General features: G+C 37.2%; 1 protein-coding gene across 2 annotated transcripts; it reads right to left on the bottom strand.

Annotated features, from left to right (window-relative positions):
• Window positions 1-8,216: 8,216 nt before the first annotated feature.
• Window positions 8,217-19,612, bottom strand: LOC107793657 (bifunctional 3-dehydroquinate dehydratase/shikimate dehydrogenase, chloroplastic). Of its 2 annotated transcripts, none has more exons than XM_075229482.1 (11): window positions 19,446-19,612; window positions 18,934-19,175; window positions 16,481-16,586; window positions 14,966-15,184; window positions 12,425-12,771; window positions 12,054-12,117; window positions 11,804-11,909; window positions 11,582-11,719; window positions 11,302-11,450; window positions 8,820-8,982; window positions 8,217-8,718 (listed from the first exon to the last, which is right to left on the bottom strand). In XM_075229482.1, the coding sequence occupies exons 1-11, from the start codon at window positions 19,452-19,454 to the stop codon at window positions 8,678-8,680; spliced, it is 1,584 nt and encodes a 527-aa protein (XP_075085583.1). In that variant the 5' UTR covers window positions 19,455-19,612; the 3' UTR covers window positions 8,217-8,677. The 2 variants fall into 2 exon arrangements, with proteins under 2 accessions (XP_075085583.1, XP_075085582.1); XM_075229481.1 differs by having other exon boundaries at window positions 14,957-15,184; window positions 19,446-19,583.
• Window positions 19,613-27,926: the final 8,314 nt, after the last annotated feature.

Here is a 27,926-nt window from a genome sequence, read left to right as displayed (position 1 = left end):
GTCAGTCGTACCTTAGGCGAGGCTGAGACTAGATATCCCCACTTAGAAAAATTAGTGCTCGCTTTAATAAGCGCCTCTAGGAAACTAAAACCATATTTCCAATGTCATCTGATACATGTTGTAACAACTTATCCTCTTCAAAACATTTTGCACAAACCCGAGCTTTCGGGTCGATTGGCCAAATGGGCCATAGAAATTGGTGGATACAATATCGAGTATCGACCATGAACCACTATCAAATCTCAAATATTGGCTGATTTCGTGGCTGACTTTTCACCGGCCCTCATACCCGAGATTGAAAAAGAGCTACTGATAAAATTGGGTACCTCTTCGGGAGTCTGGACCCTTTTCACGGACGGTGCCTCCAATGCGAAGAGGTCCGGATTAGGAATTGTACTAAAATCACCCACAGGTAATGTAGTTAGACAGTCTATCAGAACTACAAAATTGACTAACAATGAGGCCGAATATGAGGCCATGATTATAGGTCTCAAACTAGCTAGGAGCTTGGGAGCGGAGATTGTAGAAGCTAAGTGTGATTCTCTCCTCGTGGTAAACCAAGTTAATGGGACTTTTGAAGTCTGAGAAAATCGAATGCAAATGTACTTGGACAAATTACAGGTGACTCTACATCAATTTAAAGAATGTATATTGCAACATGTACCCCGAGAACAGAATAGCGAGGCCGACGCTCTTGCGAACTTAGGTTCATCGGTCGAAGATGACAAACTCAACTCGGGGACTGTCGTACAACTCATAAGATTGGTGGTTGAAGAAGGTCACGCCGAGATAAACTCCAAAAGTCTAACCTGGGATTGGAGAAACAAATATATAGAGTACTTCAAGAATGGGAAGCTTCCATCAGATCCAAAGGAATCGAGAGCTTTGCGCATAAAGGCAGCATATTTCACCCTGTCTGATGACAGAACGCTATATAGAAGGACGTTCCATGGATCATTGGCAATATGTTTGGGACCAGGAGATACCGATTACATCCTACGGGAAAATCACGAAGGCACTTGTGGAAACTATTTCGGTGCTGATTCACTGGTCCACAAAGCAATTAGAGCAGGGTATTATTGGACCGAAATGGGCAAAGATGCGAGGGAGTTCGTTCGAAAATGCGACAAATGCCAAAGACATGCGCCCATGATTCATAAACCCGGGGAGCTGCTTCACTCGGTCCTATCTCCATGGCCTTTCATGAAATGGGGAATGGACATCGTCGGCTCCCTCCCATCGGCCCCAGATAAAGCTTAGTTTATTTTTTTATGACTGATTATTTCTCTAAATGGGTTGAAGCACAGGCTTTCGAGAAAGTTAGAGAAAAAGAAGTGATAGACTTCATTTGGGACCACATCATATGTTGATTCGGGGTGCTAGCCGAGATTGTATGTGATAATGGAAAACAATTCATTGGCAGCAAAGTAACTAAATTTCTCGAGGATCATAAGATCAAAAGGATCCTATAAATACCATACCATCCCAGCGGGAACGAACAAGCCGAATCGACCAACAAAACCATCATCCAAAATCTTAAGAAGAGATTGACCGACGCCAAAGGAAAATGGAGAGAAATACTACCCGAGGTCCTATGGGCATATCGCACAACATCGAAATCCAGTACCAGAGCAATGCCATTCTCGTTGGTCTATGGCGCCGAAGCTTTGATCCCGGTTGAGGTCGTAGAACCTAGCATCAGGTTTCGATATGCTACAAAGGAGTCGAATAACGAGACCATGAACACGAGCCTAGAATTACTGGACGAAAACGAGAAACCGCTCTCGTCCGTTTGGCCGCCCAAAAATAGTGGATCGAAAGATACTACAATCGAAGAACCAATCTTCGACATTTCAAAATCGGGGACTTGGTACTAAAGAAAGTCATCCTCAACACCCGAAATCCGAATGAAGGGAAACTGGGTCCGAACTGGGAAGGGCCATATCAGTTTCTCGAAATCATCGGAAAAGGATCCTACAAACTCGGAGTGATTAACGGCAAACAACTACCAAGCAATTGGAACGTGTCGCACCTAAAATGATACTACTGCTTAGGTACGACCCTCCCATGTGCATTTGTATTTCGAAAATTAACCCTTGCAGATATTCGACCAGAAACAAGGATGGATTATTCAACTCGAAGCCTTTAGGTCTGAAAGCACGCGTTGCACTCTTTTTTCCTTAGATCAATTTTGTCCCAAATGGGTTTTTCGGCAAGGTTTTTAATGAGGCAACCATTGATCGTGCTAACTTAGAACAATTCAACAGTATCCGAGGCCTCTTTACAATCAACTTCGAATACTGGGGGGCATTACCCTCGAATATATCAAGTTCGATTATCAAGTTCGATGCAAGAAAGTTACTTCATGGCAACAGGGTTTTGATAGGGAAAATTATAAGGGCAAAATGGTCAAAACGAACCATGCCCGTGTAGTTTGCTCGAGCCCTGGCATAAAACATGAACACATATATAATGACTTATAAAGAGAAATTTCTTCTTTACCGATATCTCATATCTCAGAAAGATTCTTCTATTTCGTGATATATTATGCAAACAGGCTTAAGGGCCGACCATGATCGGAGTTTGAAAAATTACCCTATAAATCGGGGACTGCCAACCGAAAAATCAACGAGATCAAGCTCTACATAAGCCTAAGGGCTATTCTTACTTTGAGTTCGAGCAAATACTCACTTGACCATTAAGCCTAAGGGTTACATTAGTTCGAGTTCGAGCAAACACTCACTCGACCATTAAGCCTAAGGGCTACATTAGTTCGAGTTCGAGCAAACACTCACTCGACCATTAATCCTAAGGGCTACATTAATTTGAGTTCAATCAAACACTCACTCGACCATTAAGCCTAAGGGCTACATTAGATCGCGTTCGAGCAAACATTCACTCGACCATTAAGCCTAAGGGCTACATTAGTTCGAGTTCAAGCAAACATTCACTCGACCATTAAGCCTAAGGGCTACATTAGTTCGAGTTCAAGCAAACATTCACTCGACCATTAAGCCTAAGGGCTACATTAGTTCGAGTTCGAGAAAACACTCACTCGACCATTAGGCCTAAGGGCTACATTAGTTCGAGTTCAAGCAAATACTCACTCGACCATTAAGCCTAAGGGCTACATTAGTTCGAGTTCGAGCAAACACTCACTCGACCATAAATCCTAAGGGCTACATTAATTCGAGTTCGAGCAAACACTCACTCGACCATTAAGCCTAAGGGCTACATTAGTTCGAGTTCGAGCAAACACTCACTCGACCATTAAGCCTAAGGGCTGCTCTTACTTCGAGTTCGAAGCGAACACTCACCCGACCATAAAGCCTAAGGGCTGTTTTTCAATTCGAGTTGGAAAAATCATTCTCACTCGACCATTAAGCCCAAGAGCCGTATTGATTCGAGTTCGAACTATTGCCCCAAATCAGGGACTAAGTATCAAGCTTAAAAAGGCTACTTTATTTCAAGTTTGAGCAAATCATTTCATTTGACATCTATCCATCGAACCTAGGGGCCACCTCAGTTCGAATTCAGACATTCACTCGGGGACTGCCTATAAGAAACGGTCAAGTGCAGTACTTACTACCGGACTTAACTATCTCAACCTTGGACCTTCGAATAATTATTCAATGCTAAGGAACTTTTGACCTTTGTATGAATTAACAAAAAGGCAAAATATTCGGAAGCCATAAAAGGGAAAATGTTTTATGTACAAATCTTTTACAAAGCAACTCGGCCCAAATGAAGTTCTTTACAAAGGCTGAAAGCAGCCTCAAAAGAAATAACAGCAACTACCTAAGATCCTAAATGGCTTGGTCTTCATCGGAGGCCGCGTCCTCGGCATCTTCCCTACCTTCAGATTCGCTCGAGCTATCGGAGTCTTCCTCAGGGAAGTCCAGCCTTTGAGCCTTGTTTTCCTCCGCCTTGGCAATTTCAATCTCGGCCCCAACATCGAAGCCCTGAGCACTGACCTCCTCGATAGCTTATCTCAGAGATTGCCATTTAACGTTCTCGACCATGCTCTTGGCTTTGGCTTGATTGACCTCAACATCGATCCTGAACTGGGCCACTTTAGCATCAGCTCTTTTATTGGCCTAGATCACCTCAGATATGGCCACTTCAAGTTCGTCAGCCAAGTTTGCTTTATCAGAAATAGCCAAATCTAACTGATGTTGAAGCTCCTTCATCCTTTCGATTAGCCCCGAGGCATTTTCTTTTGCAGATCAAAGTTGGGCCTCGGACAACTCTAACTGAGCTTGAACGACTTCCTTTTTCGAGGCAAGGATATCCATATTCTTTTTAAATTCTTCCGCCTCGGCCAGTAGCCCATCTACCTGTGAGTTGAGCCATCCGATCTGCTCGATCCTCTGCCGAACCTGCAGAATAAGATCGTTAGTGGTTATCTCCAATTCATCTTCACTATCATGGAAAATTCGAAAATACCTGCTCCGCCATCTCCTCGTGCTCTTCCCGAGTTGCTGTCAAATCTGTTCGAAGTTTCTCACTAAGAAGCTTGTAAGAGTCACTCTTCTTAGTGAGGTTCCGAACCTCAGCCTCGTGCTCCTCTCGGATTCGGAGGAAGGCCTCGTGATGCAGCACCAAAGCCTACAAGCATAGGAAAAATGTTAGAATTAACTACATATCTAAATATAAGAGAAACAACAAAGATGCCATCAAAATTACCCAATTCAGAGCATGCTGGACCTCGTTGAAAATGCAGGTGGGTCCTACCGCATTCATCACTGATTGATCCTCTACGGTCATCAAGGACTAAAGGTAACTAGCAACCCCTACGGGGGGAGAGAAAATTCGGGTATTTTTCGGGACGGAGAGCACTACCCTCCGCCTACGATCGGGATCAACACTCGGGGACGGGAATTGGTCCACCAGTTTTAGAACTGATGAAGACCCGCCAGAGCCCGACCATGATGCTTTCTTTGGTATCGGTAATCCATCAAACCCGATAACCTCCTCCGAGGCAGCTGACTCGATCCCATTCAGAAAACCGTGGATATCGGTCGGCTCCTGAATGCCCTAGTAGGATCGACCTTCCAACATGCTGGCCTAATGGATCATAGCATCTGATATCTGAGGGGATCCAGTAACATCAACTATCCCGAGCTCGTACCTCGAGATATCTTCTGCCCGAGATATCCTGCCCTCGGTCTCTCCCTCGACCATCTCAGCTCAAGATCGAATATTCTCGGCTTTCCCTTGTTCGGGAATCACGGCCAGAACTCCCTTATTAACCTCCGTTGATTCGGAGGATTGTTGTATCACAACATTTGCCCGTACACAGGCTAACTCATCTTCTTCTTCTTCTTCGGGCTCATCCCTTAATCGGCGTATCGAGTCCAAAGGCATGATATCGGAGCCCCCCTTGGGTTTGCGAGTTCTCTTCACCGGTTGCATTCCTTTTTTATCTTTTCGAGAATATTCTCGGTGATTGAATACTGGTACCTCGAGACCGACTCACATCGGCCCGGTACCGAAGAGGGTTTTTCAACTTTGAAATCAATGACAGTCGAGCACCCTACCAGAACGAACTCCTCGGGGCAGGGCTCCGCCGCATCCTCGCTGCCGGTAGGCCGCGATGAAGAAGCGACCTCTTTCTGCAGCACCGTTTTGGAGGTTTTCGCCATTAATGAATAAAGGAAAAGAGAATTGGGTTTGTTTGTGATGTAAAGTATATGTAGCAGAAGGATTTTTGAAGAAGATACAAGAGTAGAGGAAAAAATTTTGAGTAAAAAGTTTGGATGTGAATAAAAGTTTGAATATTTATAGGCCTGATAATGACGGTTCAGAACCGGTAGTAGCCGACCAATAACTGACAAACATTTAATGTCTTGGTAATTGGACCGATAGGATATTTGTCACATACGTCATAATCGGGCTCGATGCAGACGTCAGTGTATATCTAGTCAGAAGTTGAAAAATCATATCGTTTCTCGCCACATTCTTTCCGAGAAACGAGGGGACTATCTGTATACGGTCAAAACCGAGTTTGCCCTTCGTATAATTAGCCAAGATTGAAACATAATGGACCGAATGTCGTCATTATAATATCGGGATATGATGAGAAGCCGGGTTATCGAGCTCAAGACCCAGATCGATCAATACCGGCTCGAGTCAGTATCGAGCTCGAGTCAATATCGAGCTCGGGTCAATATCGAGCTATAATATAAAGTGGAGTTAATATCGATCTCGAGATCCAGATACCGACCACTACCAAAACCGACTAAGATCGAGCTAAGAGACGACAAAGTTATTATAGCCACACTAAGGGAGAGAATCTCGGCAGAAAACAAGGAAAAACTAATTGATTAATCTATCATGTGATCCCCACTATGTATTTTTAATTATATCCAAAGTACGATTCTTTCACTATATGAAGAGTGGTTATCATTTCTGTAAATGGAGGACATTGAACATTAAGACATCAATACATTCTCACATCTCAAAGATTATTGATTTTACCCAGAAATATAGCAGAGATTATCTTTTTTTGGACTTTGGACATTGATTCATCTTGCTTGTTTATAAATCATTCTCTACACAATTTGGTTTGTTTTTCATTCCTTTTCTTACGGTCAATATTCGACATATTTCTACTTATTTTTCCGATTTGTGGCAAGTTATACCATGTATCTTTAGAACTACGTATAAATTCAACTCTATCCGTTTTTCGGGTAAATATTTAGGTTTACCGATTTAATTTAAATTAAGATTTTAATTAAACCAACTATTAATTCAAATGAAATCTAAAAAGAATTAAACGACACATGTGGTTCCACTTGGCACTTTTAAAAGTGTTTTAGGAGAGTAAACACGCACACATATAAAAACTACGTATTGAATTAGGAGTTTAATTCTTGAAAGCTATAGTCCAGGGGTAACATGAACAATGTATAATTTAAGCATAAAATATGCAAACATATACTAGCTTAGGGTGGTTTTAAGCCATCAATAAATGGCTTTTCTTTGCAAAGAACCTTGTATTCTCATGCTACTACTTTGTGGTGGATAAGTTTACCATTTCTTGAAAGTAATAGTGTCATGAGCTAAATAATCAACTTGTCATTCTATGTTATAATACACATTGGAATATAAAGATATTTTGGAGTGAGTCCTCCAAACTAATTTAAGATATTTGTGTGTCCAAAGACTATAGAGATTGAAAATAAGTTTGATACTCAAGAATATATTGCCTATCTGGCCAAAATCAATCATTAATTGGCTAAAGCTTTAATAGATCAGGGAAGTGTACAAGACTACTTGTTGTAGGGTACAAGTAAATAAACTTATCAAAAACCATCTACTTGCTTTCATATGTTATACATCAATTTAAAAGAGTAAAGTAACCAAAAGCAAATTTTATCATTCACATATCAGATAACAATTTGCCTGCAAGTGATACATTATGTTTTATTATTTAACTACAGGAGAATACTAGGCAAGACAAGATTGGCTTTTATTTTTTTTCCCTCGATTACAACTCATGCTATGATATTGAAATTGTTTTAGTATTAAATATTTGACAATTATTATTTTTCATATTGTTAAAATGAACATGACAAAGTTGTTGCTCTTTTCCATTTTTGTGTTTTCTTTAATATTTCAAGCAATAAGATTTCAAGATTACACCTATCACAGGGTTTACATGAACAGATACAAATACGACCAGCTATGAATAAATTTTTGAATTATAGTACACATGTAGGAAAGACTACTGCCAATTATTCTACTACCTGTACTTATAATATTCTAATGTTTAAGCAGCAAGTAACTTTATTCTCTTGATTGGAGAGACTTAGCCTTTCAATTTCTTACAAACAAATCATATAATAGCTAAGCTAAGCCTTAAAAATTAGTGTGCTAAAATACTTAGCAAAATTAATTCTATTGTCATTGTGTCACATGCAAAACACATTACAATAAGCATGTGTGCCATGTTACCCAGAATCACACCAACATTAAAACATCTAAAAATTACACCCAGTGACCTTGAAAATGGATGGTCTTGATTTTTTGACCCCCGCTTGCCTCATGGGCAAACTTATAAGGTCAAAAGTGTTGCCCATGAGGCAACCGAGGGCCAACACTTGTTGCAAATCACCCTTAAAACATGGCAGCCCCGAAAAAGTGGGACCGGCATGCACACCTGGATTGGCTAAATGTCAAACATGCAGTAGACCATGCTTGCTACTCAAAAGTCAAAATAACTCAATGTTGTATTCCCAAGACAATGAACTCAAGTAAAAAAACTGTTTTGGTGTGATACAATAATGTGACAAGATTTAATAATAATGATAATCAAGAGGAATTCCCAGTATGGGGTTACAATGATGAAACACTGGAATATGTGTTCAATGAAACCAGAATTAGAGGTACAAAAGAAATTACTTCCCAAAGAACCATAGTTGTCAAAGAATGAAGTGCTACAAGAGTCTAATATAAGCCAGAATGATGACGATTGTCCACTGGTATGTCTGACTGCTTTTTCTGAACATCCTCAAGAATTTGTTTTGGTGGAAAACACGATTTACCTGGAACGAATTAATTCTTCCGAAGCACATATGGTAGGACAGAGGAATCTAAGACCATTGCTATCACACAACTATGTAGAATTTAAGAGGAAAAGTAATTAGCAGGCTGCGTTGTAAAGGGCTTGCTCTCAATATCCAGCCATAATTTTCTTGAAAAGTTCCTTTGGAGCTGGAGTTTCAAGACATGAATCACCACAAGAAAAGGATAATCAGTGCCAATGTTATGCCATGACCACACAAGTTGAGGAATGAACTTATCATAAAAATTACCTGGCAACCCTGTAAATCTCTCATATTGTTCATATGCCTGCCCGATAAACATTTCAACTCCGGTTACAATTTTTACTCCACTCTCTTGAGCTTCGCGCAAGAGTCTAGTGATTTTGGGCGTATAAACAGCATCAAATACAAGTGAGTAGTACCTCAAAGCTTCCTGTAATTTGGAAGCAGTTCATAGAAATTTAAACAACGTTTTATCAGTAAATAGCATGTAGGAGCATGAAGCAAAAAATATACGTCTATTTGAATAATAAGAAGAATCTTAGATGACAGGAACCGGTTTCAGGAAATAGTGATGTAAATTGACATTAAACCTACACGAGGTCACATAAAGAAATCGGACACCCCAGTATAGAATGTGCTGAAAAGTTCCATTAGCAAAGAGAAGGCACATTTTGAAGTTCATTGCTGAAGACAAATTAAGTAAAACCAAGAACAGCATTGAAGAATATCTCATGGGAAGCTAATTGGCATTGAGATGCCCAAGAATGTGGTACACGTCTGTTTAACATTATCCTCCTTATAGCTGTCGATGGTAAGTTCAAGTTTCCAGAAAGATATCTTGCTCATTTTTAAATAGACACCAATAATAGTTTCTCATGTGATCCGCTTCACTTTTCAAAATCATAAATTGCAGTTATATACAAAACCTATATAACCTGAGTGGCTAGCGGGCAGCTAATTTCATGCCCAGAGTTACGTTTTACTATCCACAAGTAGAAGATGTAAGGAGTTGGACAAGAGTTTCTTGTGAATCAAGATTGGACGACAATGCGTGTTTGTGTGCGTGCATGTATTGGTTAAGAAGATTGGCTAACAGCCTAACAGCATACTAGTCTTTATGTTATTGGCTGCAAAGACCTAGCAACATGGAGATTTATTCTTTTAGCCACAAATGCTCTGCCCCCGCTATATGTTCTATCCATTTCATGGGCTATTCTGCTGAAAATAGTGCATCCAGCTTCCTCAGGACCGAAGTTAGTTCTTTCTGACCCACAGAAATGTCAAACTTAAGCATGCATTTTGTCTGCCTTGTAGAAATAAAGCATAAAATTATTTGCTGCATCTGAAATGCCAGTTATCAGCCCACATCTTATATCAAACCCGTCAACAACACCCTATCTCAACAGTAGCAGCATTAGAAGCACTTAACACCGAGTAAAGTTCAGATTGAAAGCAGCAGACCATGATCTTGAAGTGGTTTCTTACAACCACTTCCTTTTCTGACAGAACAGGTCTTATCTGTTTTATCCCGTTATTCTTCCAATGGAACAAATCACCAAAATACTCCTTACATAGCCTAGAACTTCCGTTTAAACCACTCATGGCATGCCATTCCTCGAAGCACCAAAGAATAGAGGAGGAAGTTTGAGATTGTGAGCCATGACAACAAGGTATATAATTTTTCATAAGGACAACAGAATATGGTCAAAACTACCCCTATCATTTGGTAAACGGTTTAAAATTACCTTCCGTCCACCTTTTGGTCCATAAACACACACAATGTTATCTTTGGGCTTAAATTTACCCTCCCACTAACGGCAAAATATGTGGGCTCCATTTTTAATGCGTTGGCTGTGTTTTCGATATTGTGCCATTAGCGGGAGGGGTAAATTTAAGCCCAAAGATAACGTTATGTGTGTTTATGGACCAAAAGGCGGACGGAGGGTAATTTTAAACCATTTACAAATGATAGAGGTAGTTTTGACCCTTTTCCATAAGGCCAATAAAGGTATATATTTAGAGACGTCATCTGTTGACTAGACAGGTTTGTAAGGTTATGAAAGGCCCTACAATTGGGTTCTTTAACTTAAAGAAGGTTGATATCTATCTATATAGGAATTAGGATTACATACACATTATGGTCCGGAACATATATACACTTTCCCCAAACTTCATAATTTCTTTATGATCAAAACCAAAGAACAACCCATATATCTTTTGCTACTTTTGTGAGAAAGAGATGAGCAATAAATATAGTTACCGAACATAGAATTCGTTACAAAGATACTTCAGGTTTATGGTTAGATCTTTATCCTATATTAAAACAGTGTAATGTAGAGAAGTAATTGTTGAATGCTGGATATGAAGGTAATAGACGGAAAAATGTTTTTCCAAGCAAAAGAAAAAACAAAAGCTCCGCTCCCATTCAAATTGGTAAAGCATGTATTTCCAATATTGAGCCCTCTGAGAAAACAGAAAAATACAGAGAAGCAATTCACGAATGCTGGGTATGAGCTAATTGAGGTAAAAAGTTTCCAAGAAAAAAAGGGATCTCACCGACCCCCCCAAACAAAATGAAATTAAAATACTCCGTCCCATTCTAATTTATAAAGCTTGTATTTTTAATACTGAACCCTCTTTGTTTACCCATTTACTGTGCATGATATTAACCATGCAGCTCTTCAACTAATAAGACACGGATTCAGTAACAAGTTGTTTAATCTAAGAAAACTAATGCAAGGAGGCAAACCTTAGAGATTGGTGTATCATCAACCTTTGGTTGCATGCCAATGGAGGTGGTATTTGCAAGAATCATGTCATTTTCTGGATGGAAATTGCTAAGCTCGTCAAGAGACAGAGCCTGACCTCCAACTACATCAGCAAGTTCTCTCGCCCGTTCTTCAAGTAATATGACAGCACATCAGTACAAAGTAACATAGTCAACCTCCAAATCAATACCAGAGTAAAGTGACTAAGCAATGATAATAAGAATTTCAGCAATTGTCATTAGCTACACGGAATTTCACTACCATAGGTACGGTTAGCAATCACCACCCGAGCCCCCTTTTCCTTTGCACCATAAGCAAGTGCCTTGCCAGCGCCACCAGCACCAATGACCACAAACAATTTACGAGCTAAGGGTGACCCAGACATAATAGGTTGTGAGCCTGTACAACGAAATAACAAAGCTCAAACATTAAGAAGCTCTAACTTCAGAAAAGGATGTTTGCAGTGGATAAAATGATTCTGACCTTGCAACGCCTCTTCAATGGCGGAGATTGCACCCACATAGTCTGTATTGCAACCAAACAACTTCCCATCAGGTCGCCTTACGACACAATTGACAGCCCCTATCAACTGCAGGATAATTAAGAAACCAAGTAATTGCATGTGATATAACAAATCATCAAAATATTTTGCAATATTGATCCCTGTAAAAATACAAAACAAATAAAAAAACAACAGCTGAAAAGCATTATAAAATCATGATATAACTAATACCTTAGCGGTAGGATTAACTTCATCGCAGCAGTCGACAATGGCTTCCTTGTGAGGAATTGTACAGCTGCACAACATAAAGTTGCATAACTACTTCTAAACATGCATATGAATTATATTTATTAGGCATGGACGACACACACAAAAATTTGGAAGAACACAACAAGGATGACCCATGAAAAACAAAAACAAACAGAAAGCAAAACATAAAAGAAAAATCCAGTACGTACATTCAACCCCATGAGATATGGTATATACATGTAGATGTACATGATACTTTCTAAGCTGTGAGAAAGGGGGGAATTTGGCATGACTACCCTGATGAAACTAAAAGACAATGGTATAAACTACCAGTTTCTGTTTTGAGAGCAAACCTGAAGCCAGCAAAATCTAAAGATGAGTAAGTCCGAAAGAAATTTGCAACATCATCTACCAGCAAAGGCATATAAATACCATTAAACCCAACTGATCTGAAAGCTTCATTATACAATAAAGGTGATTTGCTATGGCTAACAGGCTTCCCGATAATGCCAAATATTCTGGTATCTGGTCCCAACTGTCTGAAATTGTATATACTCAAAAGATCTTCAATTGTTGGTTGCCCAGGAGCCGAAACTTTTCCTACTTCAAGAGTACCAAATGTGAGGTATCCACCAAATTTTGGACAAAGTATTCGAGACATCAAACCCTTCTCTCCCATGACCATGGCTATTATTGGTACCTATTTGAACAAAGTGCAAGAAATGCATTGATGTTTAATCACGAGAAGCATCTCAAAATGCAAGCAAGCTCATAGTCAAGCAGCAAACTCAAAAAAAAAAAAAAAACAGAGGCTCAAGGAGATGGGGGACAAATATATTACGCATAACAAAACCTAAATAACAAATAAATACATTTCTGCATTTATGCATGTGAAAAATATTATAGTGGGAGCAGGAAAAAAACGAACTTCAACCATGATGACAACCAGCTTATGATTGGAGAAACTAATGTATGCTGATTTCATTCTTATATTCCAAAATATGGAAAAACAAAGGAGGTCCAACTTGTAGTTTTAGTTATTGCATTCCATCAATTGGTTTGAAAGTCTAAATTTATGATTTTCCAGGAATTCAAGAAATAAATTAGATCAAATGCAGCCAAGTATCTAAAATCTAAGCTTTTCAATCTTCTTTAGTTCTGAACTAGATCCCACTTTATCCATTTGGGGGTCAAAGAAGACTAGCTTGCCACCACAATATCATTCAAATGAAAAACATCGCAAAGTATGATGTAGTAGGATGACTTTTGCATATTTGGTCATTTAACCCAATCATACACTATGAATTGCTAAACCAAGCCTTGAAGCTGGACAGTGATTGCGTCCATTTCATGATGAGTTACACAATTCTTTTCTTTTTAAAAACGGGGTGATCGGGCCAACTTGTACGGACCTCGACTACTCCAGCTGGTACGTACTACCTTCCACCAGCACAAGTACCGAGTGACTTTGTCCAGCAAGGCTCTGAAAGATGGCTAGAAACCTAGAGTTTGTGGTGACCCAGTGGGATTTGAACTCTGGTCTCTAAGGTATGTACACACTTCATTGGCCATGAGGCCACACCACTGGGTGCATGATGAGTTACACATGTGTAATACTAATAATCATTTTAACCTATTTTTCATGTGCATATCTTTATAGATCCAGGCTCAAAATCTAGGAACTTCAAAAAAATGATAAAGATATCTTTTTATCTTTATCGGGCAGTTAGGTTCCTGGAGTGCGCATATATACCTGAACCTAGGTTCTTGTAATTTTCTGCACCAAATTGGAGGGTGGACTAGTGGCCCCTGCTTGGTGCACCTCCTTTTCCTTGTGGCTTATCTAGAGGATTACTTCTCAAACAACCCCTTGAATGCAGCCTCTTGACAAGGCATAAATCCTTTTACCTATTGCTTTATTGCCATCCCAACTGCTCCCCCCACCCCCCACCCCCACCCCACCCCACCCAAAAAAAAAGCTCCAGATGTTGAATAAATGTTTCCTTTAACCCTTTCTCGTCCACCAAGCGCCCCATCCAGTGACTCCTTCCTCCAATTCAATTTTTCCTTCATGCCTGGTTAATTTGCAAAATGGACCATCTTCCACAATCAATGGTCATCCGCCTCTCTTATACCCCACTTCCAACTTCCTTAGTCCAAAAATATATTAATGGAATATTTGAAAATTAAATAGAATTATTTCCAACTGAAGGGATTATTTTTATATTCAATAGAACATACAAGGTTGAGTGTCAGTCTCACAATATTAAATCCCTACAGCGGTCCATCCTATTGGGTCTCACCAAATAAGAATCCATCAGCCCTTCACTAGAATCCAATGATGTTATAATCTATCATCCACAAATCACCTTATTTCAGCCCAAAAGCATATAGTACAACCTCATCACTTGACATACCAAAAGGCCCCTTAATTGACAAGTGATATCAGATGTCATTCACTTGAGAAAATGTCTCAAAGGCATTGATACATACAACAATATTGATTCTACTATCTACCTTTGAGTTCTTCTTGCAATGGGAAATATCATCAGATAATTAAGATTTAACAAACCCCCACCTTTTTCGGGGAGAGAGAAGGTGAGGGAAAGAAAAACAGTTAATTTTGGAAGCTATTCTCATTGTCTTTGTCCCTCTTATTACCCTTACATATATCTAGGTTATTAATGTATACCCGATCAGAAGTTTATCCAACTATACCTAACTTATTGGTGTGTATGGCCTACTACAAATCTACAAGAGGCAACCTGCTTCTAGATTCAAGCTATTATTATCACGCACCAAATCCAGCTCAGGAGAAACCATGATTTATCACCAAACAAATTTGAAAGCAAGTTATGGCTTGAAAAACTTGCTATACTACTTACGCCGCTTACTTGAGAATGTACAGTAATTTGGAATACACGTGCAACATCGGTGATATCCAGTGCAGTTGTTGCAAACTTCACAATGTCAGCTCCAGATGCCTGTATTCTTGCTACTAGATTGCCGAGCTCCTCAGATGATGGTGTATTATCATAGTTGTGAGAAGAAACAATAACTTTGCATTTTGCTGACTTATTTCCATGTAGAGCAGTATTGAACTCGTCAATAGCCTAAAGGAGTGGGAGAAAAAGAAACAAAAAGCATAAGGAAAGCAGCAACTATTATTTATTGATCAAGTGTCCGTCAAAGCAAAAAGGAAGAAGAAATGAAGACTCAAACTATAAAGAATGTCGATCTAAAGCTAGCAAAGATGTAGATATCATATATTTAACATTTATATGGAATAACCAACAGGAAGTGATCCTTCGTTTGCAAAATTGATCAATGCTCCTTCATGCTGCAAGAAGCATCACAGGCCATACATTTCAACAAAGTCACGTTCAAAGTCTCAATACAAAACTGGCAAGTTAATACACCTATTAAGATGCTTCAAAATTTCTATTTAAGTCAACTTTCTGGAGATATGAACTCAGGTAACCAGATTGATTGGCCTTGCATTCTTTGAGCCTGTTTGGCCAAACTTCTAGGAGGCCAAAAGTACTTTTTTTTTTGTCAAAAAAGTACTTTTTTGAAAAATTTAAGGTGTTTGGCCAAGATGAAAACGTACTTTTGAGCAGCAGCAGAAGCAGTTTTTCTGTTTTTGGGGAGAAGCTACAAATTCTAACTTCTTCCAAGAAGAAGAAGCAAAAAATTAATTTATTCAAGACAAAAATATCCTTACAATAAATATATATTTTTCAAATTATCCCTCATTATTTTAATAATTTTCGTTTCCTTTTCCTTTTTATTTCTACTATACATTTCTTCTCTTTTTAGTTTTAAACATATTTTTATTCTCTTTCTCCTATTCCTAAGAGTAGAATTTAAATTTATATTGAATTATATATTTTGACATATTTAAATTATCATGTAAACCGTAGGTAATACCAAATAGTCAATGTTATTGCTTTGTAATAACTATATTTTATATTGATTGAAATTTTTAGTTTATATTTTTACTTTAGAATTCTTTTATAATAAATGTTTAAATTTATTTTTCTTTTTTAAATAATACTAAATGCAAATTGAACCTTCACTATCCTTTTTCGTAATTTGATACTTAAAAGTACTTTTTGAAAAGATTGGCCAAACACAATGAGATTGCAAAAAGCACTATTTAAACGAATTAGCCAAACACAAACTGTAATTTTACACAAGTACTTTTCCAAAAAGCACTTTTGAACAAAAACACTTCTCAAAATAAGCACCTTTTGGCAGCTTGGCCAAACGGGCTCTTATTCTTATGCTTTAACTGAAATTCATTTGAGAACAATTAGCAGCAGCTACTCAGGGAAAGGTCATCATTTTATATTTTATTTTATTTCTAGGATAAGGTGGGAAGGGCCATTTTTGTTTAGAATCAATACCTTTAGCTCAACATCAATATAATCAGCTCCCAACTTCATTGCTAATCGAAGTGCATCCAGTCGACTTGCTTCATCACCAGCATACTGACCACCCTCCCAAGTGGGCCTAGAAACGTGGGCAATGTAGGAAAATTTTAAAATGCGCTTTTCAATGTCTAGAAGTAAGAGAAGAACATTATTCGAAATGAAGTAAGAGGAGAACTATAAATCAGGAAGTAGAGCTATAATTATAAACGTAAATTGTAATTATATGTCCCTCCCCCGACCCGACATATAGCGAGAGCTTAGTGCGTCGTACTGCCCTTTATTGTAAAAGAACAAATATTTAATATCACTTGTTCGCAACTGCTACAAATTCCATCATAAGGTTGAACTCAGAGCTAGTCAAGCCCAGAATATCTTGCATGAAGACATAGAAGTGTCCTAGTTTTATAAGGTCGAAACTGTTTAATAGGCATTGCACCAAAAAGCATGCTTATCCCTGCTTGTGTTATTGAAGTGTGGTTCACAAATTTCCATGTGAAAACATGCATAAAACTGAAGCGCAGGTTGTTGACGAACAAGAATATCAATATAAATAAAGAAAATGGCTCATTTAGGTTATAATAAGCCAGACAGAAAGATTAATATCTTTCTGAGTTAATGCAATTGGTGTCCTGAAGAAGCTAGTGATGAGAAAGTCAACTGGTCAAAACTTATATAGAAAAGATCCTAGTGCCATTAATGTCTTCCAGGGTGCAGGGACAAATTAGATAGTAGCAAGCAACCGTATCCCTCTGCCTTTAGGATGGTCTAAGCTAGATTTTAGTGCTCCTTATGCGTGTATCTACAGGATGTCAGATATTTACCTTGCTAATATTTACCCCTGCCTCACACCCAAACTATAGCTGCAAATCGAAGAACATACAGTGTACTAATCAAAAGTGAAGTGGGATCAACCAGGGGAAAGCATTTTCATTCCCTTTCATCCTAACTTTAAGGCAAATCTTGCAAGCGGGGACTGCTTCTGTGCTCTAATTTATTGCAAGTCAAGCTGGTGACAAGTTTTTAACTGAAAGAAAAGAGATCGCACCTTTTTTTTGGATAACCGAGAAATCCTCAAGGCCCAGCGGCATATTGTTCAAAGCTAAGTGCCCCCCCTCTCCCACCCTTATCCACTTAAATACCGGGCTTTTGTTTGCGGCAGAGTTCGAACCCGTGACGTGCACCTAAACCCGCACATCACGAGTTGCGCTCTTACCACTAGACCAAAGCCCTGGGGGAAAAGATAGCAACAACAACAAGCTCAGTATAATCCCACAAGTGGGGTTACCCTTACCTTGAAAATGTAGAGAGATTGTATCCGGTAGACCCTCGGCTCAAGGAAAGATGAAAACAAAGTCGTAGCAACAAACAGTAACACCAACACTCCAACAAGAAAATCGAAGCAAAAGAAACAACAAATAGTAGTAGAAACCCACGACTAGGGAGAATATAAGACTAATACTAATACTACTGGTAAGGCCAAGGAACACACTCGACTATCTAACCTTATACCCTAATTCTCAACTTCCACTGGGGCAAAGATTGCATCTTACCAAATAGGGATGTAACATTCCAGAGCAACAGATAAAACATATACATTTTCAGTATGAATTCGAACAGTAAAAGGCTTCACAATGAACTGGAGGATGGAATTTTACAAAACTTCATTGTAGAAATTGGCAATTGAAAATGGCTAGAGATTCAGTGGAGATCCAGTACCAGTCAATTTCTCTTTTAAACCTATGTATTACACTTCTTTATGAATACAAAATTTTGAAGCTATAGCATTTCTTCCGGCCAAAAGTTGACTGCACTTGGCTAATCTTATCAACCTAAGCAGAGGTCATGCTTAAGTCCATTTCATTAAGGACCAGAGCATTAATCAGCTAAGTCTCTTGTTCAGTTCCAGAGCCCTTTTCTCATGATCCTGTAATATCTAGATTTCCTTCCTAAAAAACAAAAAAAAATCTCTCCTCTAGGGTTTGTTCCTTGTTTTCCTGCTTGTCCCCTTGGTGACTCAAACTCTCCACCTCATGGTTGGAGCCTTGGAGGCGGAGAGCCTTTTCCACTAGCCTATCCCTCCCTTAGCAAATCAAAAATTTGCTACTGTATGCTACATATCTCTCCCCCACTCATTTTCAATTTATCTGTTTCAGCTTGTAGTAAGAAATCCCGAATCCTTAAAATTAATACAGGTCAAGCTTATTCTCCTTATTATTTTTGGATTTCCTAGCAAAACAAGAAAAGAAGATAGAATCTTAATCATCACTATTCAGCTTCCAGCTATCACAAATACAAAAGAATTAAAACACACATACACACACACACAAAGGAACAAACTTTAGCAACCCAATTCAGATATGACACATTCACTAGTGTAAAAAGATAATAAAGAGACAATCTTTGGAGCTTAAATTTGGAATTAAAACCTGTAAGTGAAAAGGGTAGGCAAAGGGGACTGTTTGATAATAGTATTAATATTTGATTGAGGATTAAAGCTTTTCAAGCTATCCAACCGAACTTCCACAAGATCAGCACCACTAGTTTTAGCCTTTTGCATTAGATTCAACATTTGATCCACTGTGTCTGCCATAATTGGTGCACAAATTAGAGTTTGGTTCCTCCTCGTTGCCTCTCCCTCCTCCATCTTCTTCACCCCTGATTCCACTACCTGAAAAAATAACTCAACCCCAACAATTCAAGAATCTCAAAAAAAGAATTTAAACATTAAAAAATGTTCTTTTTTTTTTCCTCGCCAAAAGTATAAAGGCAATGTGGGTTGGTACAAGTCTAACTAAGTTAGGTGACTGAAGGAAGGTAATCCAATTTCAAATTCTTTATTCCCCTTTTCTTTTTTTCCCATTTTTTTTGAAAGACCAATTTTAAAGGAAATTCAAAAATAAGGAAGTTGTTAATTGTTAAAGGAAAATGGAGGACTCACCAACTCCATTAGCAACCAACTTGTAGAGCACAAAAATGGTAAGTGTGGACTCAGCAGCCAGCTTGAAAAAGTCAAGTGACAGAGGTATATAGATATATACAAGTGGAGTATTTATATTTAAAAAATAAATTAGAAAAGAGAAAGAAAGAGAAAGGGATGAAGTAGATGTGATGTGTGTTTTTTCTTTAGCTTTATATATGATTATATATCGTGGGGATAACTGTTGGGGGTTGGTGAGGGATGAAGGCAACACAATTATTATTATTATTATTATTATTATTATTATTATTATTATATATATATATATATATATATATATATATATATATATATATGACAATAAATATGTTTATTACTATTTGAGAACCGAGACCATTTAATTGAACACAAAGAGTAGATCATATACCTCTGTATTTTACCAAAGTTCTCCGGCATTCTTCTGAACTCACAATCAAAAATATTTGAACGCCATGCCAATAACTAGATCTGAAAACCCAAATTTAAAAATTTAAATTTAGGGTAACCAAACCATCATTAAATCACCACCAAATAATTATCATAATTCATAACACCAACATACAACATATACTCACCCTAGTCCAATAAGGTACTAAACGAAAGATTTAATTTGATCTTTATAAACTACTCCAATAGGATGAAGGATCAATTTACCACGTTCCGCTGAGTAAGGATTGCAAAAATGAATAAAGAAGTACGTAAGATAATGAACAAAGAAAAATAAAAGAAAGAGAATACGCTAGAATAAGAAAAGAAAACGAAAATAAATTTATGTATTTCACAATTCGACCTTAGTTCAAGGGTTCTTATGCCTTTTTCCTTCTCTTTTCATGCATTATTCACATTTTGAGGTTTATCAGTTAATTAGTGTCCCTTCATTATAGTAGTAGTAGTATAATTTTTGGTAAGTTTGTTCAATCTCTTAACTAGTCGAAAAAATTCATGAACCAGAAAGTTCAATGGACTATTTTCATAACCCCAAAAATTGTTGGAAATTGGGATAAAGTAGAGATATGTCATATTTCAGGTAAATATTCAAATAGTTAACCAGAGACATAATTTAGTTGTACGAAAACAAAATTAAAGGTGATAAGATGGACTTGAGTTTTTCCCGATATAATTAATTGAATATGAATTATTTGTCTATTTTTCTTGGGTTTGTTTCGTTATGTCTTTGAGGTATGTTTTTTGTCTTTTTTTCTTATTTTTTAGGGGTAGGCCCTTGGCTTGAAGAGGGCAAAAGGGAGGACGAAGACTGCTGCGCTTAAACAGTGTATGAAAAACTAAAATTGTAAAATCACGTTGTCTATATTTTTATTTCGTAATAGTATCTACATGTGTTAAATGAATATAACTAATACCAGGAAAAATCTAAACGTGGTTGTTGAAACATGGCTGCCTCTTTTAATACAATGGACCAAGTTTTTCACTTTTTTGGACCTAACGTATTATGACGGGATTACACTCTCCCATGTAACACCTAACGTAAGATATATTCCTAAAAACAAAGTACTCGTGACTTACATTCTCATATTATAACTTAGGCATGCAAAACGCGCGGTGGAACAGTGTATGGAAAGACTAACTACATTTAGATTATATATATTAAGTTCGTATTTGTTGCGACAAAAGAGTAATGCATGTATTGGTATTCTGACATAAATAGTACTTTTCATTTAATAAATGTTCTTTTTTTTTTTTAATTCTCTCGCAATTGATGGCCTTTTAGACCTTGGTCTAAAGATCTTTCTGAGCAAACTGAAAATTTGATGAAAGATTGTTAAACCGAGGTCTAATGTTTTGTAAGTTATTGGAAACAGTCTAATGATTTATGAGCAAATTGAAAATTATATGAACAAACATTAGAATCTAATATTATCTAGAAGGAATGATTTTCCAAGAGTTATATTCATATAGAGTAACTTTTTAAAATAGAGACAAAATCTAAATTGTGACTTAAAAAAGGCACATTTGCGTAAATCAGATTATTCGGACACCGGCTAATTAAACTAAAGGTTTGGATCTCTATGTGCTTAAGCGTATAGCCGTATAGTATATGAAGTCTTTGTTGTGTAATATATATATAGGAAGTTGGAAGTGATAGATGTAATTTGTAGACAAACTATGGCCTCAGGAATTAGGTGGCATCTCGTTGAACACGTTCTCCCCTAATTTATTTTCTTTTTCTTTTCTATTTTTGAACGTTTGTGATTAATTCCTGTTTCAAGATTGGTGAGTGCAGAATAATTTTTCAGTTGTGCAATCTAATTTTAGGTTTGCCTAATTGAACTAAGAGATCAATCCAAATACAAGGAGCATTTGCATTGCAATATTAGGTAACAGATGGATCCAGTTAGGCATCCCGATGTTCTAGATTTTAGGTAAGAAATTGCAACCTCACAAATCTGCCAGCCAACTTGGTGGACTACCCATATACAACACAAATGAAAGAAACAATTTATAGCATCACAAAAATCAAAATCATATCCAAATATGACAGGAGATACTTTGTACTCATGTCTCACATTTGTCATAGTCATTGAGCTAGTTGCAGCAAAGGCGGATGTATTCTACCCATATATATATATATATATATATATATATATATATATATATATATATATATATATATATATAACATTTTGCTACCTAAATAAATGTTAGAACTGAACTCATAGCTTCGGTATAATGAATTTAATGTTAGTTTGAACCCATCAAATTTAAATTCTGGATCCGCCGCAAGGAACCAGAGCATGGGGGACGTCTAATCCCTTTGCCCACTACTAGAAATCCGGAAAAACCCGACCAAGTGATACCGACCAATGTTGGTCGGTCAACAAAAGCGACAAAAAAACCGTCCAACACGAACGGAAACTACCCAAAAAAAAAAATTTACATTTTTTTAAAAATTGCATACCGACCGAAATTGATCGGTATATTGGTCTAATATTTGACCGCATTAGTCAGACTTGCTTAGTCAAAGCACCTTTTTGATTATCGACCAATATTGGTCGTTAATGTGGACCCAATTTTTTAAATTTTAATAATTATATTATTATTTAAAATATTTTATAAAATTTATAGTTAAATTTACCGACCAAAGTTGGTCGATTATTGCATGGTAAGATTTTACCGACCAACGTTGGTCGGTAAATATAATTTTTGAAAAATAACCGACCAACTTCGGTCGGTTTATAGGTCAAACATGGTCAAACTTTTGAATCACATTAATATTTACTATCTAAATAATATAAATATAATTCATTAACACTTTATTTTGAAATACAAATAATGAATACACTAACATATACTATAACAAACTATATATAGTTAAAGTAGTACAATGAGGTGTGTGTGTGTGTGTGTATATATATATATATATAGGTATAGCCGCATTTAGGAACACGAAGCGATAGGGCCACAGGGCCGAGTTCTTTTGGGGATAGACTTGTGAAGAAACAATAATCTAATTAGTATATATAATTGACCATCATCAAATATATCTATTTGTAAATTATTCATCGACTTATAACTTACTTAGATGCATCGATGAATATTAAAAACAAAACGTCTCGACCTATATCGATTAATCTATGTCATGCATTATTAGTGATGAATGAATGAAATGTAGAAGAATTAATACTAAACATCTTTGAAATGTATATATGGATTACATATTAAAGAAACAAAAGAAGTTATTAGCATTAAATAAACGAGTTAATATAACAATCGACTAATCATATTTAAAATAGAATAATATTGGTTTATCAATTCATCAATTGATAAAGTTTTCGTACGTAGTAATGTATGTGATTGATCATCAATTTCAATATAGTGTGTGTATGAAATTACTTATGTACTTAATTATAACTTAAAAAATTAACTTAGATAGATGAATACAAAAGGTAAAACGTCTTGACCGATATATATTTATCTATGTGATTTATAATTAGTTATAAAGCGAATGAATATATAAGACGAAATGTGAAATTCGAATAAAATAAACGTCTTATATATATATATGTGAAATTCAAATAAAATAAACGTATCATATATATACCTTTATTTTTTTTTATTATGATTGATTAATTATATATATGTGTGAATAAAATATATACTTATAATTTATTAAAAGTAATTCGTTAATATAATTATTTATAAAGATTATGCTTATAGTTTATAATTATTTATAGTAAGTATATATGTGAATAAAATAAATGCTTATAGTTTATATTATTTTTTTATAGTTTATAATATTTTAAGAAATAAAAACACAAAAAAAATAATTTAATTTTTTTAAATAACCGACCAAAGTTGGTCGGTTAATGGTCAAACACAGTCAACACCCGGTCACTTAGTGTACCGACTAACGTTGGTCGGTAATTCTAAATCGAGATCCCAAATACGAGATTTCCCCCTCATTTCTCTTACTCTCTTCTCAAAATTTTCTAACTCCCCCCTCTCTTCTCCCTCACACACACAACACCCTTCCCCTCCCCTTCTCTATTTTCCTCACACAAATCCGATTTCCCACACCACGTTGCCACTGGCCGTTGCTACGGCCTCCACTGTCGTCGCCGTCCCTCCCCCTTCACGTCCTAAAAATTCCAAGTTTCGATTTGAACTTACATTGTTTGTATAATTTTAATATCTTGTTATTTCGTTATGAATTAGTTAATTATTTTTTAAATTTGAATTTGATTGAAATCTATGGTTTAGGTAATGTTAAAATTGAATTTAATTGAATTGATTATCTAGGGTATAAATTCAATGTTTAAGTTTGTATTTACCTGAGTAGTTTTGTTAGGAATTGAATGATTAACTTTGAATTGAATTTTATTTTTAGGATTTGTTCTTGTGAATTAAACTTTTAGTGTGTGAATTAAATTTTTAGGGGTAATTAAATTATTTAGGGTATTAATTGAATTGTTTAGGGTATGGGTTGAACTTTTAGGATATGAATTGAACTTTTAGGGGTAATGGTTGAACTTTTTGGATGTGAATTGAACTTTGAAGTATAAATATTGAATCTTTTGGGTGTAATTATTAAAAATAATTATCTTAATTAACTAAAAATAATTTAATTAATTTATAATTGTAGAATATATTAAGTAGTTGTAATACTTATGGAAATATCTCAATTTATTTTTATTTGTATAGATAGAACCTCGTACTTGGATGTACAATAGGAATTATCCTAACCGGCGGGGTCAAGTGTATAAGGGGTTGATAACTTTATTAGACATGCAATGTTAATTTCATCATACTAAATTGAAGGAGTAATTAGGTGCACTTGTGTCAAGTGCGATTGTGTGAAGTTTAAAATATCAGAGGAAGTTAAGCTTCATCTTTATAGGAAATGGTTTATAAAGAATTACTCTGTGTAGACTAATCATGGAGAGATCGATGGTAGCCGTGGAATATTTTATAACATGGTTATTGGTGAAAGTAGTAGGTCGGTGGAGAATAGAAATCATGATTCTAGAATTCAGGATATGGTTGCGGATGCTTTTGGGATGCACTCCAGGTGAGTGATAAGCGGGGATTTTATCGATTATTTGCTCTCTTTTACTTGCGATTTAGTTCAAAAATATTTAAAGGCATTCCCGAAAACTAACAAAATGTGCTTACTTGTAGAAATATTGGGACACGAGCCAAAGAAGTCAAAATCAACTCATAAATGAGTCAAAAGTGAACAAGAACCAAAACAGGGCAAAAAGGCAAGCAGTGCGGCCGCAGAGGGGAAATTCAGAGAGTAGTTTTGGGCCAGCTAAAGGCATGCGGACCACACCAAAATTATGCAGCCGCAAGAGGCCAAGTGCGGCCGCATTCATTATTATGCGGTCCGCAAGGTTGAAGAATCAGAGAACTGTGTCAAGAAGGAGTGTGGACCGCAACAGTTTTGTGCGGTCGCATAATCATAAGTGCGGCCGCACCCATTTTTATGCGGACCACAGAAGCCCCCAAGTTCCCAAGAATACGGACCGCACGATAATCGTGCGGCCGCAGTAGCGCATTGTGCGGACCACACCAAAATTATGCGGCCGCACAACCTTCGTAGGGGCATTTTTGTCAGATATTTTCAGCTTAGTATAAATAGAACTTTTTGTCATTTTTAGGGCATGTCGAGTTTTCAGAAGTGCATCTGGGCCGTTTTCTTTACTGTATTGAGTAATTTTGTACTAGATTAACTTCTTAACATTGGATTTTCTTTGTCTAATTAATTATTATGCATTCTATCTTAATTTCTTCTTGTATTTTCTTATTTTTCATGAGTAGCTAAATCTTTAGCTAGGGTTGTGACCCAACCCTAGTGTGGGTATTTGATGGGTGCTTAATTTAGGGCTTGTTTTTGATTGGGTTAGTGATATTTATCCTTGTTCATGATTGAACCCTAGAATCAATAGTTGCAAAATATTGATTCATGCCTATTTGACTTGGCCTCTACTTGAGAAAGAGAGACTAAGTCTAGGAAAACTTGGCTAACAAGAAATTGGGGTGAACTTAAGAAATTGATAACCCCAATTAAAGAGTTAAACCTAGAGATAGTAATACCCGACTTGAGTTAATATCACTTGCATTATGCAAATACCTAATTGGACTTGAGAAAACCAAATTGGGCAAAATCACTCAAACTACCGAGAGGTATAGAGTGAGTACCCAGATGTGATTGCTACATCACGACCCCAACTAATAAAATTTGCCCAGGAGTTTACTACCTATTAGATAACCACCTAGATAGAAGTCACGGCCCTAGTCCCTTTTAATCATTTAGAAAACTCAAAACCAAAAATATTGTCCTTAATTTTATACTTGCAAACAATTGAGTAAAGTAGAAGTAGAACACCAATCAAGTTTGTGGAAGTGTAATTGGAGCCAAAACTTGCAATTAACTTAGATATATACCTAATCCCATATTCTAATTCCGTGTGGATTTGATCCCCACCTTCGTTAGGTTTATTATTGCATCGACCGCCTCACTACTTAATTATGGTGTGGGTTTGGCCGAAATTAATTTTTGACGCCGTTGCCGGGGAGTTAAACATATTTAGCTATATATCTAGGTATTTGTGTGTTTTATCTTTCCTTCCTTCCGAGTCACTATTTTTGTTTGTGAATTTCTTTTAGGTACAAAATGGCCCTTAACAACGAGCCTCTCGGAAATTTACCATTAGGGGAGGAGGTAGATGACGATCAAGTGGATGAGGTTCATCCCGAGCCTCAAGTAAACAGGTGAGGTCGACCGCCTCCACCAAGAGCAATGCACCAGGTGTTGTTGAATGAGGGTTATGCAAGTGCAATATTCTCGCCCCGAATTAGGGCAGGAAACTTTCAAATTACCAATGTGATGCTTACACTGCTTGAGCAGCGGGGTTTCTTCACCGGAGCTCCACACCAAAATGCCTACAAGCATCTCAAGGGTTTCGTCGATACTTGTTGGGGGAGAAAGCAAACAAATGTCACCGAGGATGCACTGCGGTTAAGGCTGTTTCCCTTTTCTGTACGGGGAAACGCTTTGGACTGGTTAGAGAGATTGCCCAATCATTCCATCCACACTTGGGATGAGTAGGCCGAGAAGTTCATTGCCAAATTCTTCTCCTCGGGGCACATGGCTACACTAAGGGATGAAATTCTAGCTTTCAAACAAGAGCCCAATGAGCCATTGCACGAGATTTGGGATAGATATCGTACCATGGTCAAAGAATGCCCGAACAATGATATGACCGAGGCCATGATCCAACAGACCTTCTACAAGGGAATCAACACAACGAATCAGTGTGTGGTAAATCAACTCGCTGGGGTAACTTCATGAACACACCTTATTCAAAAGCTTGTGAAATCTTAGATGAGATGGCGGACACCTCTTCGGTGTGGCAAAGTAGAGCCAATATTCCTCAGGGTGACCCAAATGTTATTCACCTACACAAGGAGCTACATGATCATAGGCAAGCTATTGCGGAGTTGACAACCACCATGAACCAATTGGCCAACGCTCAGCTTCAACAGGTTCAAGGGTCGAACCAGGTGAATGCTATGGAAGGGGTGAACATGATGGTAAACAAGAGACGACAACAAGGTCAACAAGTACAAAACCATCCGAAATAATTTGAGCAAAGTAATAGTGGGTATAATCAAGATGATTCAAATGATGAGCAAGATGAAGAGGTTTAATATGTCAACAATTATCAAGGTCAAAGAAGCAATGCTCCAAATCAACAATAATGGAGATCACAAGGAAACCATGGAAATTGGAACAATCAAGGCCACTAAGGAAATTAGAGTGGTGGAAATAACAATAATCAAAGCAATTGGGGTTATCAAGGTAATCAGGGCAATTGGGTAGGAAATAATCAAGGTAATTGGGGTAGCAACAATCAAAACAATTGGGGAGGCAACAATAATCAAGAGGAGGGGGGGGGGGGGACAATAGCAATTAATGAAATCGGGGGTCGAGCTTTTAGA

This window comes from Nicotiana tabacum, chromosome 14 (genome assembly GCF_000715075.1).
Source record: "Nicotiana tabacum cultivar K326 chromosome 14, ASM71507v2, whole genome shotgun sequence".
In the NCBI taxonomy this organism is placed as follows: domain Eukaryota; kingdom Viridiplantae; phylum Streptophyta; class Magnoliopsida; order Solanales; family Solanaceae; genus Nicotiana; species Nicotiana tabacum.
Note: the sequence above shows the minus strand (reverse complement) of the source record. Positions and strands in the feature narration are given on the sequence as shown.

Excerpts from the sequence above, each read along its gene's own strand:
- LOC107793657 (XM_075229481.1), bottom strand. Across the intron at positions 15,185-16,480 it reads ATATTGATGTTGAGCTAAAG|GCTATTGACGAGTTCAATAC; the intron begins GTATTGATTCTA and ends CCACTCCTTTAG. Across the intron at positions 12,118-12,424 it reads TTAGATTTTGCTGGCTTCAG|CTGTACAATTCCTCACAAGG; the intron begins GTTTGCTCTCAA and ends TATGTTGTGCAG.